Below are 14,801 nucleotides of genomic sequence, written 5' to 3' on the forward strand. Positions count from 1 at the left end.
TCAGGCTCCTTTCGCCCTCTCCCCTCTCTAGTCTGGGCGGGCTCTGCTCTCCAGCAGCTTTCCTGCCCAGAGGGTGGGAGAAGCCAGCTCTCGGAAAGGGCCTCTTAGGCCCCTGGCCCCCGGCACCACCCCCAGCTCTCCTGTGGAACCTGATGTATTTAAACACACACACACAAATCTTCATGGCCCAACCCGGTTCTGCACTCAGGCACAGTCAGGCAGGCGCAGCAAAAAAAAAAAAAAAAAAAAAAAAATCGATCTAGTGGCCTTTTCACTGCCCTGGTGCTTTGGTCGTTTTCCTGTTTCCTCTGCCTCTCCAGGACTCCAGGGCTGCCCCGTCCCTGGGGGCCCCGAGTTCAGGCCTTTGGTTCGGGAAGTTGGCAGATGAGGTATTTGTTTGTTACTGAGAGAAAGGAGGTGGGAGAAAAAAGCTCAGGGAAAAGCAGTTCATCACTTGCTATGGTTGAGTGTGAGACGCCTGGTGAGCATCCGTAGGGTAGGACCAGGTAGGGCCTGGGGGGATTGAATGTTCCCGGAACAGGTGACTCACCCTGACCTTTCCCTCTGCTCGTCCCCAGGATGTGCCCGTTTGCTGCCTGGGAGGTCTCAAGCGCTGATGTTTTCAGTGGGCCCCTGAGGTAAGGTGACAGACATCTTTACAATAAGGGACAAAGTTGTGGCTTTCTTATGTTCCGTTTTTCTCCGTTCATTCGTGGGCTGACACGTTGCTGTTGAGAGAGTATTCCTGATTGGGGATTACCTGTCCCTGATTGCCGGTGCTGACTTCAGGGCAATCATGGTTTCAGGTTTGCAGCTTTCTGAGTGGCAACCTTAAAAACAGGCAGGGTGACTTGCTTTCTCCTGCCTTCTTGAAAGAAAAAAAGTAAGAGCACCATGGGTCTTAAGCTGTGTAGAGCTGACTCGTACCACTTGGTGAGGCTAAAATGGGGCAATGCACATATCCTAAGGTTTTAGCTACCAAAGCAAAGCAATTCAGGTGTGGGGGTTCCCTGGTGGCCTGGTGGTTAGGATTCTGGGCTTTCACTGCAGTGGTCTGGATTCAATCTCTGGTCAGGGAACTGGGACCCTATAAGCCAAGCAGCCTTGCCATATGAATAAATGAATGAAGTGGTTCATTCAGAGAAAATGTGTTGTGGTTTAACATGTTCACGTGGGATTACTTGCTCATTTCTGTACCCTTGAGGGCTTTATTTCATTAAGTAAGTGAACTCCACTGGATGGGGGCGAGGCACCATCTGAGTTCATTTCATGCGAGTAAACAAGATCATAGGAAGCTCTATGCCCAGCAACTTGTGCCTACAGCTGTGTTGTATGCTTATCTTGCTGGTGCAGCTTTGAACTTCACAGCATGTTTCATTTTGGTCACAACATGTGGCTTCATAGGATATTAGTTCCCCAACCAGGGGTCGAACACAGGATCCTGGCAGTGAGAGGGCTGAGTCCTAAGCAAACCACTGGACTGCCAGGCAACTCCTGTTTTTCGGTGCTTTGGTTTGTTTCGTGTGTGTGTGTGTGTGTGTGTGTGTGTGTGTGTGTGTGTGTGCTTTTTTTTAAAAATTTTTGCTCTATTTATAGGAGAACTCTTCTGTGTGTAAGTATGATGTGAATGGTATTACAACTTGAAATGTTTGTGTTGTACATATGATCTCAAAATTGAATAGTTTGAAAGAACTTAACACTTGTTATCTCTTGGCCCAGGATCTCTCCTGAGGTAGTAGTCAAGCTTTTGTCTGGTTTGGCAACCTCTGAAGACTTAGCTTGTTGAATCTAAGCTCTCTCACTTGGCTGTACTCATGAAGCCTCAGTTCCTCCTTCTGTGGGCCTCTGCAAGGGGCTTCTCTTGTGGAGGCTGCTGTGTTTTCACAGAATGAGTGATTCAGGAAAGCACTTGCACCCATGATAAAGTGCAGAGTCTTTTTTCAGATGTTACACGTCTTCACTCCTGTATTTGCTTAGTCTCACAGATCAACCCTGTGATAGATTGAGAGAGAACTACACAGGGGTGGGAATATCAGGAGATTCGATTCACTTGAAGGCTGGTTACCATTCCCATTAATCACCATGCCAGCCTTTTTTTTTTTTTCATATGATCTCAATTCTGTCACTGTGAGCAAATTATTTGGCTTGTGTACTCTTCTTGTGTGCTGCTCCGGCTGCTAAGCCGCATCAGTCGTGTCCGACTCTGCAATCTCATGGACAACAGCCCACCAGGCTCCCCCATTCCTGGGATTCTCCAGGCAAGAACACTGGAGTGGGTTGCCATTCCCTTTTCCAATGCATGAGAGTGAAGAGTGAAATTGAATTCGCTCAGTCATGTCCAACTATACGAAACCCCATGGACTGTGGCCTACCAGGCTCCTCCATCCGTGGGATTTTCCAGGCAAGAGTACTGGTGTGAGTTTCCGTTGCCTTCTCCAGCTTGTGTGCTCTCTGGCTTGATCGACTCAATTCTTGATCTACTCAGTTCTAGACCTACTCATTTCTTGATATTCTATCAAGTCTCCTCTTTGTCCTGGAGTAAGTTTCTGTTTCTCTGGATGGTTCCCATCAGGAAACAAACGGACTATAATGTTACCTGTCGTTAAAAATCCTACTTTTGGTGACACATCCTGCTTCTGCTGCTTTTATTTTGTATTTGCTTATTATAGACTTCTGCAGACTTGTTCCTAGACTTTGTTATCTCAAGTTCTCTCATTTTCCTTTAAAGCCACTTTTGTCAAGGCCACAAGTGAATTTCAGATGTTTAACTCAGTGGTCAATGTTTAGTTGTTATTTTATTTAATTTATTGGCAGCCTTTATCAGAGTAGTTCCTTTCCTCCTCCCTGAAAAAAAATGTTTCACTTGGATTACAGAGTGCTTCTCTTTCCTGCTTCTCTTCCACCTACAGTTCTCCCACATACAATGTGTGACCTTTGTGTCTGGCTTTATTCAGATACCATATTTTCTTTTAAAGTATTTATTTATTTAGCTCTGTGGCATGTGGGATCTTAGTTCCCAGCCCAGGGATGGAACCTGTGGAAAGTCTTAAACACTGGATCTCCAGGAAAATCCCCTAGTTTGTGTACTTTCAAGATTCATCCATTTCATGGGTGTATAGCAGTGAATGTTTTTGTTTTATTTTTATGGCTGAATATGGTATATGAATATGGCAAATGGCTTCCATGCAGTCCATGTTGAGCATATAGCACAGTTTGTTTATCCATTCGTCAATTAATGGATAATACTTGGATGGTGTACTTTTTGTGGCTATTGTGAGTAATGTTGCTGTGAACACTGGTTTTGCATGGACTGAACATTTTCAGTGTTTATGGATATATACAAAAGAGGGAAATTGCTGCATCATATGGCTACTCTATATTTAATTTTTGAGGTACTGACAAACCACTTTTGCAAATAGAACTGCCGTATGACCCAGCAATCCCACTGCTGGGCATACACACTGAGGAATCCAGAATTGAAAGAGACACATGTACCCCAGTGTTCATCACAGCACTGTTTATAATAGCCAGGACATGGAAACAACCTAGTTGTCCATCAACAGATAAATGGATCAGAAAGCTGTGGAACATATGCACAATGGAGTATTACTCGGCCATTAAAAAGAATCTATTGTCTTTCTCTTTCTGACTTCCTAAATATTCTTTTTAATGCTAGTGTAGATTCAAGTATTTACTCAACAACATTTGTTGCTACTGTATAAAATGTGGTTGACTTTTAAAATATTTGTCTTCTCTTCTGCAAGCTTTATATTAATTTTACTACTTGTGTTTTCTTCAAGATTTTCTATATACAAAAGTATGTTATCTCCAATAGACTGACTTTTTCCTTTCCATTCTGAAGACTGTTTTTTGTTTTTTTGTTTTTTCTTTAAAAAAAAAAAAACAGAATTTTAAACAATAGAATTTTAACAAATTCTATTTTGTTACGTGAATGCTCTGGTTGTAGAACTGCCAGTATAATGTTGAGCCAAAGTGTGTAGTAGACTTCCTCGTGTTGTTCCAAGTCTTAGAGGGAAAGCTTTCAGTTTTTCATTATTAAGTATGATGTTAGCTGTGGGTCTTTTACAGGTGCCCTTTGATTGGGAAAGTTCTCTTCTGTTCTTAATTATGAAGTGTTCTTTTCACCCCGGTTATGAAGAGGTGCTAGATTCAGGGAAATGCTTTTTCTTCAGGCAGATGTGTTATTTGTTTTATTGTTTTAAAATGGCATAATGTTGATTAACTTTCATATAATGAACCAACTTTGCATACCTCCATAAATCCCATGTGATCATGGTATACAATCTTTTTTATATGTTGTTGGATATTGTTTGCCAGTATTTTGTTGAGGACTCTTTCACCTGTATTCATAAGGGATATCGTGTGTGTGTGTGTGTGTGTGTGTGTGTGTGTGTGTGTCTGTGTGTGATGCCTCTGTCTGATATTGGTATGGGAGAAATACTGGCATCACTTTACCTGCTATGTGGGGAGGAGACCTGTGGAGTAAAGGATGAAGCATAGTTGGATTTCAGTTTAGCCAGGATTAGAGGGAGAAATTCAGGATATATCAGTGTGGAATTGGGGTGAGATTATCAAGAGAGCTCATTCTCAATTTCCTAGGCCTGTGTTAAGTGCTTGACATTGAATTATGCTGTTTGTTAAGTAGGTATAGATAGATTATACTTTGACTTTGCTACCTATTTTCTTTGTTAACATTTATGAAATTAGAATTTGTGAATCAGTTGTAATGTGCATTGAAGATACATTTTCTTCCAATTTTACTCCAAAACAAGATGCCATTGAATAGCGGATGCCTTTTACAAAGAGCCGTTAACCTTAAGTCTAAGAATTAAGCCTGTTTGTCTTTAAGATACAGAAACACATTTAAAAGTTACAGATTTGCCCAAGAAGATGCAACTGGTGTGTGGTTAACTTAGAATTCCAACTTAGTCTTCTTTGACTCCAAAGTCCATGTTTCTAAAGGCTGTACAACAGTGCTTTTGTAAAAATACTCATCCTTTACATGTGATTTCACCTAATGATCAGTAGTGTTGTTTTTTTTTTTATTTTTTTGAATAGAAAACATTACAGTGAACATGGGACAAAGCTCTGATTCTAGAGCCATGTAGACTTGTAGTCATAGGTTTTTCAGCTGTCATTGAGCCTCGTTGACACTCAGTGTCTTTGTCTGTAAGATAAGGGTGTTTATAACTACTGTAGAGTTTTGGAGATAATCAAATAGCCCATTTTTGTGTTCTTAACTAATATGTAGTATGTTTATACGTAGGTGGCAGTTTGTATAAAGGAAGCACTGGGACTTGTGGCCGCACCCTCTAAGAATAAAAACGTATTAAAAATATGGAACGACCATGTATGTTACGTGAAGAAGAACAAGAGCCAGAAGTACGGAAAAGGGAGGGAGAAACCAAACAAGTCGGTGATGATGATGATGAACTGATCTTGGTTGGAGTGGAAGATGTAAATGAAGATGCTGACGTGATCTTTGTTGGGATGACCTCAGCTTCAAAACCAGTCGTTTCAAACATACTGAACAGAGATACCCCAGGTTCTTGTTCAAGGAGAAAAAGGTATGGTCACTTCAGGAAAGGTAACGCTCACAAATCACAGCCCGTTAGTCATGTGACTCCTACATCAGAAGCAAAGACTGTCTTGCCAGTTTCTGACTCTGAACCAAGATCACCAGAGAGTCCTATTATTACTGAACCTCCGTCTCAAGCTGATTATAAAAATATTTCACCACAGATAGTGCCTAATTGCTTTTCAAAGGAGTTATGTTCTTCTTTGATTACCTTCACAAGTTCATGTCAGCATCCAGTAGAAAGAGCAGTTTCTGCAGGAGATATGAATAAAAGTCCTCATGTATCAAAGCGACGTTCCACTTGTGAAACAAATAGCAGAAATCCCAGAAGGCCTAAGCTCAGTGATGGCATTATAGGGGAACATTCTTTAGGTTTTTCCCCTTCAGGTATTTTTCATACAGTGCCCACTCAGCAAAGCACACCAGACCGTGTCCATACCTCACTAAGCCACGCTCAGAATGGAGAACCTTGTCCGACACCTTTTCCAAAGGACAGTGTTCATTGCAAGCCTGTAAGACCTTTAGGGGAAAATGGACTGACAAAAACTGATTTTCCAAGTTTAGCAAGTCCAGACAAGATTGTTGATCCCACAGAAGGAAATCTGATTGTGTTACTTCGTGACTTCTACTATGGAGAGCATATAGGAGTTGGGCAGCCAGAACCGAAGACCCACACAGCCTTTAAATGCCTCAGCTGCTTGAAAGTTCTAAAAAATGTCAAGTTTATGAATCACATGAAGCACCATTTGGAACTTGAGAGGCAGAGAGGTGACAGCTGGAAAAACCACACCACCTGCCAGCACTGCCTCCGCCAGTTTCCTACTCCCTTCCAGCTGCAGTGTCACATTGAAAGTGTCCACACTCCCCAGGGGCCCTCCGCAGTCTGTCAAATCTGTGAGTTGTCCTTTGAGACAGATCAGGTTCTCTTAGAGCACATGAAAGACAATCATAAGCCTGGTGAAATGCCCTATGTATGCCAGGTTTGCAGTTACAGATCATCATTTTTTGCAGATGTGGATGCACATTTCCGAGCATGCCATGGTAACACTAAGAATTTACTTTGCCCGTTTTGTCTCAAAATTTTTAAAACTGCAACAGCATACAGACGTCATCATAGAGGGCACTGGGAAAAGAGTTTTCACCAGTGTTCCAAATGTCGGCTACAGTTTTTAACTTTCAAAGAGAAAAGGGAGCACAAGACCCAGTGTCATCAAATGTTTAAGAAGCCTAAGCAGCTAGAAGGATTGTCTCCTGAAACAAAAGTTGTTATTCAGGTATCACTGGAACCCCTTCAAGCAGGATTGGTGGAAATAGCATCCATTACTGTGAACACATCTGATTTTGAATCATCACCCCTGAAATCTAAAAGTAGGAGGTCAAAAAAAGAAAAAAAAATGTTAATTCTGCTTTCAGTAAGTCTGAAGCAAGTGTTTCAGTCAAAGTTAAAAACCCCATTAAAAACAAAAAGATCAAATTATAGCATTATTCAGTAATATCAAATATAGGGAAAGCGATGGATAATTTATGTGATTTTGTTTTAAATACAGGAAGTACAATTTTGTTTGATCTGCATATTGAGATGTTATTTAAAAATCTATTATCTGTTTTCATATAATTGTCTTAACATGTAAAAAGAATGTGTGCATGTGTGTGTGAGAGAGAGAGAATGAGAGAAGTGGAGAAAGGAAAAGTAACAACCTATTTTGGTATTTGATGTTACTTGTAAGTTTGAAAGCTCTACTATACATATAATCTGTAGAGTGTTTTAGCAACGTAATTTTCAACTGTTTTCATGCCTTGAAGATCTCAGTATCAGCTATATAGCCAGTATATAGCCAGATGTGAATGTCACTCTCTGAAGTGCCTCTTGGGCTGATCTAAGATAACCTGGCTCTGAAAGCGTGCAGTGGAGAAGTTGATGGAGAAGCTCTGATGTGAGTTTGGACCAGACACGGGATTTAATCAGTGAAGAGCTGTGGCTTCTTGTCCCAGCTGAGGAAGAGGCATACATTCACTCCAGGCATAGAGCCAAGGTAGAAGGAACACTGATCTCAGAGTGCTTTTACCTAGCCCAGGGACATCTCAAGGAAGCCAGCCGTTAAAATGCCTGTGTTTGGTGAGAGAGGCTTGCAAGCATCAAGCAGGCCCTGTGTATCATTGACTGCAGTTGGAGAAGCAGAGATAGTTAATAGAATGAGTCCTGGTGCCTGTGGACCTCCAGTTGAGTGATCAAAAGGGGAATTTGATTCATTCCATCTCCTTTGCCATTTGGCTGGCCTGTAGTCACAATGAGGTAGGCATATCTGTGTCAGACACAGTAGCAAAGCAAGTTAAAATTCCCAAAGGAAAAAGAGCCTTGACGTGCACTTTGATTTGTGCTGGATAGTTTTAACTGAAAAGGATCAAACACAGGGAATCTGTTCAGCTTTTGAATTGGGCTCAATTGAGTTCTCTTACCCTTAAGCTACAATGGAGTTGTCCAAGAATAGTAAATATAGTGGATGAAAATAGTCCAGGGTGATTAAACCCTTTTTAGAACTCGTCCTTACCTTTTCCAGTTACATGTGTCTTACCCTAGTTGAACACGTGAAGATTTCAGTTTTGTATCTTATCTTGCCTTGGACAAAAATGTAGTACAGTTAACAGCTAATTCTCTGCGTGTGTAATTTCCCATTGTATCAAACTGATTGAGTTTCAGTCTTTCTTGACACAGTCTGATGTGCAAGAATTGTCTCATGTATTTCAGTAATTGTCAGGTAATAGAGTTTTCCTTTCTCTAATCTATCCTACCAACTAATCTGTGATTATACTTGTGGAAACCTTTTTTCTTGCGGTCTCCAAGGGCTGTTTCACAGACCTGTGGGGTACCCTCTAAGTATTGGTTCCTGAACATCAGCACACTTGGCTGCCTCCGTAGGTTCTTGGAGTTGAGTCTCCTCCTGGAGTTAAATGTTACCCTTTTCCACTTCTGGCACAGATACCTAGCAATCTCTGTGCACCATTCAAGGAAGCTGGGATCCTGTCTGTAGACCTGTGCCAGGAGAAATCTCTCCGTTTCCTCTTCCTTTCTCCTCCTCTTTGTCTCTCCCCACTCTCCCCCCTCCTTTATTTAAGTCCTCTAAGCTTTCACAAAATGCTGGAAGGTGCTAATCACCAAGGGGTTAGCATCCCTCTCAGAACTGAAGAGGAAGGACTACAGATGATTAAGCTGTAGTGAATCTATTGTCTCCATTTTAGGTAATTTCCTGAGTGTAAATTCAAATTCAAATAAATTGTATTTATTTCCTCAAAGCTTGATTGATTTATTTGCACTTTGAATATTTTACTAGGCCTTTCCAGTTAGTTTACTTGGGCCAAAGCTCTTTGCTGAGTGTCAGCTTAAACCACTTTTAGTTGTATAAAGAGTGTGTGTGTGTTCTGGTCTCAGGTGAAAACTCTATGCATAAATAAATATGCAGACTATTGTATTCTTATCTCCTTTCTTCGATTTCTATAGTAATAAACACGAAATGTTTTAGTTATGTGTTTTTATTGTTGCTTAGTATTATCAACACTGTTACTGTTAGTTACTGTGAAGTATGCTCCTAAGGAGTACAAGTTGTATTTATTGCCAGATTAAAAGGTTCCAGCAATATGGTCCCTGACTGCTTCCTCTCTTCCATTCTCTGTCCTTCTACTCTACTATATTCCCCACTAATGTTCTCCTTTTGACAACACTGGCCTTGGTTTTCCTCCATCAAATTCCATTTCTTCCCGATCCAAAGACTGCAAGTGCTGTTCTTCTGGAAATGCTTTTCCCGTAGGCCTGCATGGCTTGCTACCTCCTTTGTTTGGGCTTCACCAATGCTGTTCAAATAACACAATCAAATCTTCAACCCCCTCTCTTTCCTCCTCCTCCTTAAAGGCACTTGAAGTCTCTATCCTCTTCTTCCCTCTCCAGCCTAAATTTCCTAAATTTTCACACACACCACACACACAAAAAGAAGAGATAATAACATCAGGGCTTTGCTTCTTAGAATTAACTTGAGTCAGTTTCTGTGCCTGCAAATAAAAGATAGTTAATAGTGAGTTGAGTTCTTTCAGGAGGTTCCTCTGTTTTTCTATTGATAACCTCTAAGTTTTGTTCACACAATGACACTTTGTTTTCTTTACAAATATATTGAATATCTGTCAAGATTACTATTTTGTTACTGCCTTTTGTGAATTTCCCTGTCTGCTTTGCTTGTTCTTTCAAGTAATTTATTATTTTATTGATGTTGCCAAAACATTGTAAGTAAAATTAGTATGTGTAGACATAATTTTTAAAAAATTATTTCTGCTGTCTGTCTTTTTACAAATAACATGGCATATTTTTATTTCTTTACATAATCGTATTGTGTTGGCCAGTTCTAAACTTCTAAACAGTGATGTGTAAATGGGCTTGCTTGTTCTGAGTACCATCAAAAGCAATGAGTATCTGGCTTAATAAATTTCCGTTTCTGTTTTTAGATCTTGAAGAGAATTGTTTTATTGGATGGTTTACAACATTTGTTGAGACATTTGCTTTTCTTTCCTTCTCCTTTCCTTTCTTTGTCTTGCTTTCTTCCCTTGTCTCTCTTCCTCTTTCTTTCCTTTCCTTTCTTTCCCCAGGTTTTTGCTTGATTGGACCTTTCCTGAAACAAAAGTGATTCCACTCAGAGTTGAATATTATCCTCTCAGAATCCCATTTCATTTCTCATTTGTAGTATTGGAATTAACCTCCTTGTCCCCTTACTAGATTTGCCACAGTTGTATCAATGTTTCTGATTTTCTTTCTCCAAGAAGCAGCTCTTGTTTTATTATCCCAACAAGTTTTATTTTTGTTGTTTTCTATTTTTGTTTCAATTCATATATACTTTCTACATTCTTTAGGATTTTTTTTTCTTTATAACTTTGTATTTTAGAAACTTTGTTTACAATTTTTTTCTGTAAATAGATTTACAGTGTTGAGTTTCAGATGTATATAGGAGTGATTTAGTTATGCAGATACGTGTCTATTCTTTTGTAGGTTCTTTTCCATTATAGGTTATTACATGATACTGAGGATTTCTTTTCTTTTATTTTCATAGATGGTTTAGGGATTGAGCTATCTTTATTTAGCAATTTTGTCTGAATCCCAAATATTTTTATGTATACATGTTTTCTAATTAAAATTTCATTGTCTACGATTTTTGGCAAGTTGATTCCATAGATTTCACTATTTTCAGGCTGAATGTTTTCATTTATAGTTTACTGGAGAAGTTTTCCTTGGAGCTCTGAGAGTATGTGTGTATATACACTGACATGTCTATATACACATCCTTTTCAGATTACTACATGTTTTAAGATATGTAAATGTATTTTCAAAGATATTTTCTGTTTGTATGGTAAAAACATGAAATGTTTTAATTCTAGAAATTTGTTCCCCCAAATGAATATAGTATACAGAGTAACGGTATAAAACTATATTCCTTTGAGAATAATCCTTACTAACAGTGTTAGGCAGGGTGGTCGGCTCAATGAGGTGAATAACAGCGCCGGGGACCTGAGTCATTTTTCCTGTTTTCTTGAAGAACATTCCTTAACCGAATAAGGAAAGATTTCTATATGCGATAGCATAAGGAAGGCGTTGCATGAGCTCATTCTGCCTGTCCAGGTCAGGTATTGCCAAGTACCCTGTAACTGAGACAAACAGCTGACTGTATATAAACCGCCATACTGCTTTGTTTGGGGCTCTCGTCTGATTCCGCTGCGTCGGATGAGGCTTGAGCCCTAGCGCGCTAGAAATAAAAAATTCCCTTCTTGCCTTTGCATTACCACGGTGGACTTGTTCCCTCTCTCGGTTGGTTAAGAGATACGGGCTCGGTGCATAACCAGCCTACCGGGCAGGACACCTCTCCTGGTAGAAGGGAATAATCTCATTAGGAGTTGAGAGCTCTGAGCACCGGTGCTAGCAGTGGCAGAGGCCTAGATTAAGTCCGGGGCCCAGTATCATACTGGGGAGGCATCTAGGTGTAAAGTGAAGAGGCAAGCCCAGCATAATGCCGGGTCCCCGGTAGCGAACCGGGAGGGCAGCTGGCACTGAGGACGTCCTGACGGTAAGACACTTGCAAGTAGAGAAGGGGTCTCTAGTGCTATAAAGGAGACTGAAAGTAATATTGAGAGTTGGAATCTGTTTGTTGTGTCGTTTCTGTGACTCTGTGTGCTGGCACTGTCCGTGTGAGTCTTGTTGTCATTGTCCGTGTTCTCTGTACCCATGGGGCAATCTACTTCTACTCCGCTGTCTCTGATGACTGACCATTTTTCTGATTTTAAGTCTAGAGCTCAGAATCTTTCGTTACTGGTGAAGAAGAGCAAATTGGTGACTTTCTGTTCTGCCGAGTGGCCCACCTTTGACGTCGGATGGCCACAAGAAGGAACCTTCAATCCCCAAATTATCCAGGCAGTTAAAGAGAGGGTGCTTACCCCTAGTCCTGCCAGGCACCCAGACCAGACTCCCTACATTCTGGTCTGGCAGGATCTAGTGAGAAACCCGCCAGAATGGCTTAAACCCTTTGTTCTCGCTCCTTCTAAACCTCCTAAACCTCCCCGTCCCTCTTCCCCAACTCCAACCTCAGCTAAACCCACAGGTACTAGTCATGAAAGCTTCTGAAGAAAAAGAAGAAAAACAGGATGAAAAACGACCTAAGCCAGGTGTTCCAGGAATCTTCTTCTCTGTATCCTAATCTGATTGACCTGGAAACCGAGTTGTTCCCACCCCCATACGCGGATCCACATCCGCCCTTGCTTCCACAGGTTCCACAAGTTTCATCGGGAGAAGCCGGGAGGAGGGCCGAGCCCTCGGCTCCTCCTAGGGAAGGGGGCCCCGCCCAGGGAACTCAGGGAAGAGCAAGGGAAATGGCCAGCGCAGCGGAAGAAGAAGGCCCGGAAATTCCCTCCTCCACTGTTCACGCGTTTCTGGTCCAGGCGGGGCCAGCCAGAGAGGGCAGGGAGATCGGACATATCAGTATTGGGCCTTTGCCACTAGTGATTTGCACAACTGGAAGACTCAAACTCCCTCTTTCTCTGAGAAACCGCAGGGTCTTATTGATGTTTTAGAATCTATCCTCTTTACTCACAATCCCACTTGGGATGATTGTCAGCAACTGTTACAGGTACTTTTTACTACAGAAGAGGTGCAAACGGATCCTTTCAGAAGCCCGGAAAAATGTGCCAGGGGTGGGTGGGAGGCCCACAATACAGCCTCACCTCATTGAAGAGGGGTTCCCCTTGGTGCGACCCAACTGGGACTTCAGACGCACTGAAGGTAGGGAGCGTCTCCGAGTGTACCGTCAGACTCTCATGGCTGGCCTTAGAGCGGCCGCCAGAAAGCCAACTAATTTGGCCAAGGTAAATTCAGTGAGGCAAGAGCCAAATGAGAGCCTGGCAGCCTTCCTTGAAAGGATAATGGAAGCTTTTAGACAGTATACTCCTATGGACCCACAGGCAGATGAGTCTCGAGCAGCAGTTATGCTAGCATTTGTGAATCAGGCAGCCCCCGATATTAGGAGAAAGTTACAAAAGAGAGAGAGGTTGGGTGAACAGTCCCTGCAAGATCTAGTGAGGGCAGCAGAGAGAGTTTTCAATCATAGAGAGACCCCAGAGGAGAGAGAGGCTCGCATTAGAAGGGTGAAAGAGAATTTAGAGCTGAAGAAAACCATAAGAACCAAAAAGAGTTGGCTCAGATATTTTCCCCCGGAATTGAAAACAAAAATAGGTTCCAAAAAGGGAAAAAGCTAGACTCAAAGACTGAGGAAAAACCTGCAAGGTGCAAGCTTGAAAAAAACCAATGTGCATTTTGTAAGGAGATTGGACGTTGGAAAGATAAATGCCCCAAGAAAAACCTAAAAGAGGGGGCCCCAAAATCCCAAGAACGAGACTCCCTCTCCTGACAGTCATATCCTCTACGCGGGTGAGGATAGTGACTAGGGGGGTCAGGGCTCGACGCCCCTCCCCGAGTCCTGGGTAACTATAAATGTGGAGGGGAAACCGGTTGGCTTCATGGTGGATACGGGAGCTCAATACTCAGTCTTAAACCAAAGAGATGGACCCATGTCTAAGAAAAGTAGCTGGGTGCAGGGAGCAACCGGGACTAAAGCGATATGGATGGACTACAAAACGGCATGTGAACTTGGGGACCCACCAAATGACCCATTCCTTTCTGGTGATACCTGTGTCCAGCGCCCTTGCTGGGAAGAGATTTACTGTCTAAAGTAAATGCCCAAATTCATTTCGACCACGGGCAAGTGTCAGTTTTAGATGGAACCGGGCATCCTCTTCAGGTCTTGTCTCTGGCATTAAAGGATGAATACAGACTGTACTTGCCAGAGGCCCCAGCGACAATAAGTCCTGAAGTACAGCCATGGGTTCAGAGATACCCTCAGGCCTAGGCTGAAACAGCAGGAATGGGACTGGCCAAACAGAGGGCCCCTATTATTGTGGAACTGAAAGCCAGTGCCACACCAGTGAGAGTGTGGCAGTATCCCATGAGTCAAGAGGCTCGGCAAGGAATTACTCCTCAGTACAATCCCTCATAGACGCTGGGGTCTTGAGAAAGTGCCAGTCCCCATGGAACACTCCCCTGCTTCCTGTAAAGAAGCTTGGGGGAACTGATTTTAGACCGGTTCAAGACCTGCGAGAAGTCAACAAATGGGTGAGTGATATTCATCTTACGGTTCCTAACCCTTATACATTGCTAAGCAGCTTGCCACCAAGCTACATTTGGTATACTGTTTTAGATTTAAAAGATGCCTTATTCAGTCTGCCTCTTGCCCTTGCAAGCCAAGAGATCTTCGCCTTTGAATGTCAGGAAGACTGTGGTCAGACTCCTGTGCAGCTGACATGGACTCGCTTACCACAGGGTTTCAAAAACTCACCCACATTGTTTAACGAGGCCTTGGATGAAGACCTCCGTGAGTATCGGGTTGAACACCCTACCATGGTTTTATTACAATATATTGATGACCTTATGCTGGCAGCGACTACGGAGAAAGAGTGCCATGAGGCAACAGGTGACCTTCTCCAAACCTTGGGGACTTTAGGTTACAGGGCCAGTGCCAAAAAAGCCCAGATTGCCAAGCAAGATGTTACATACCTCGGTTATAAGATAAAACAGGGCCAGAGGTGGCTAACACAGGCTATGAAAGAAACCATCCTCCAGATCCCT

General features: G+C 42.2%; 1 protein-coding gene across 1 annotated transcript; it reads left to right on the plus strand.

The window, feature by feature from the left end:
• Positions 1–5,358: 5,358 nt before the first annotated feature.
• Positions 5,359–6,644, plus strand: LOC108634596 (zinc finger protein 280B-like). The gene is given in 2 exon segments (XM_018044617.1): positions 5,359–6,576; positions 6,579–6,644. Coding segments are annotated over 2 exon segments (1,284 nt in total).
• The last annotated feature ends 8,157 nt before the right edge of the window (positions 6,645–14,801 follow it).

Source organism: Capra hircus, unplaced genomic scaffold (genome assembly GCF_001704415.2).
Source record: "Capra hircus breed San Clemente unplaced genomic scaffold, ASM170441v1, whole genome shotgun sequence".
NCBI lineage: Eukaryota > Metazoa > Chordata > Mammalia > Artiodactyla > Bovidae > Capra > Capra hircus.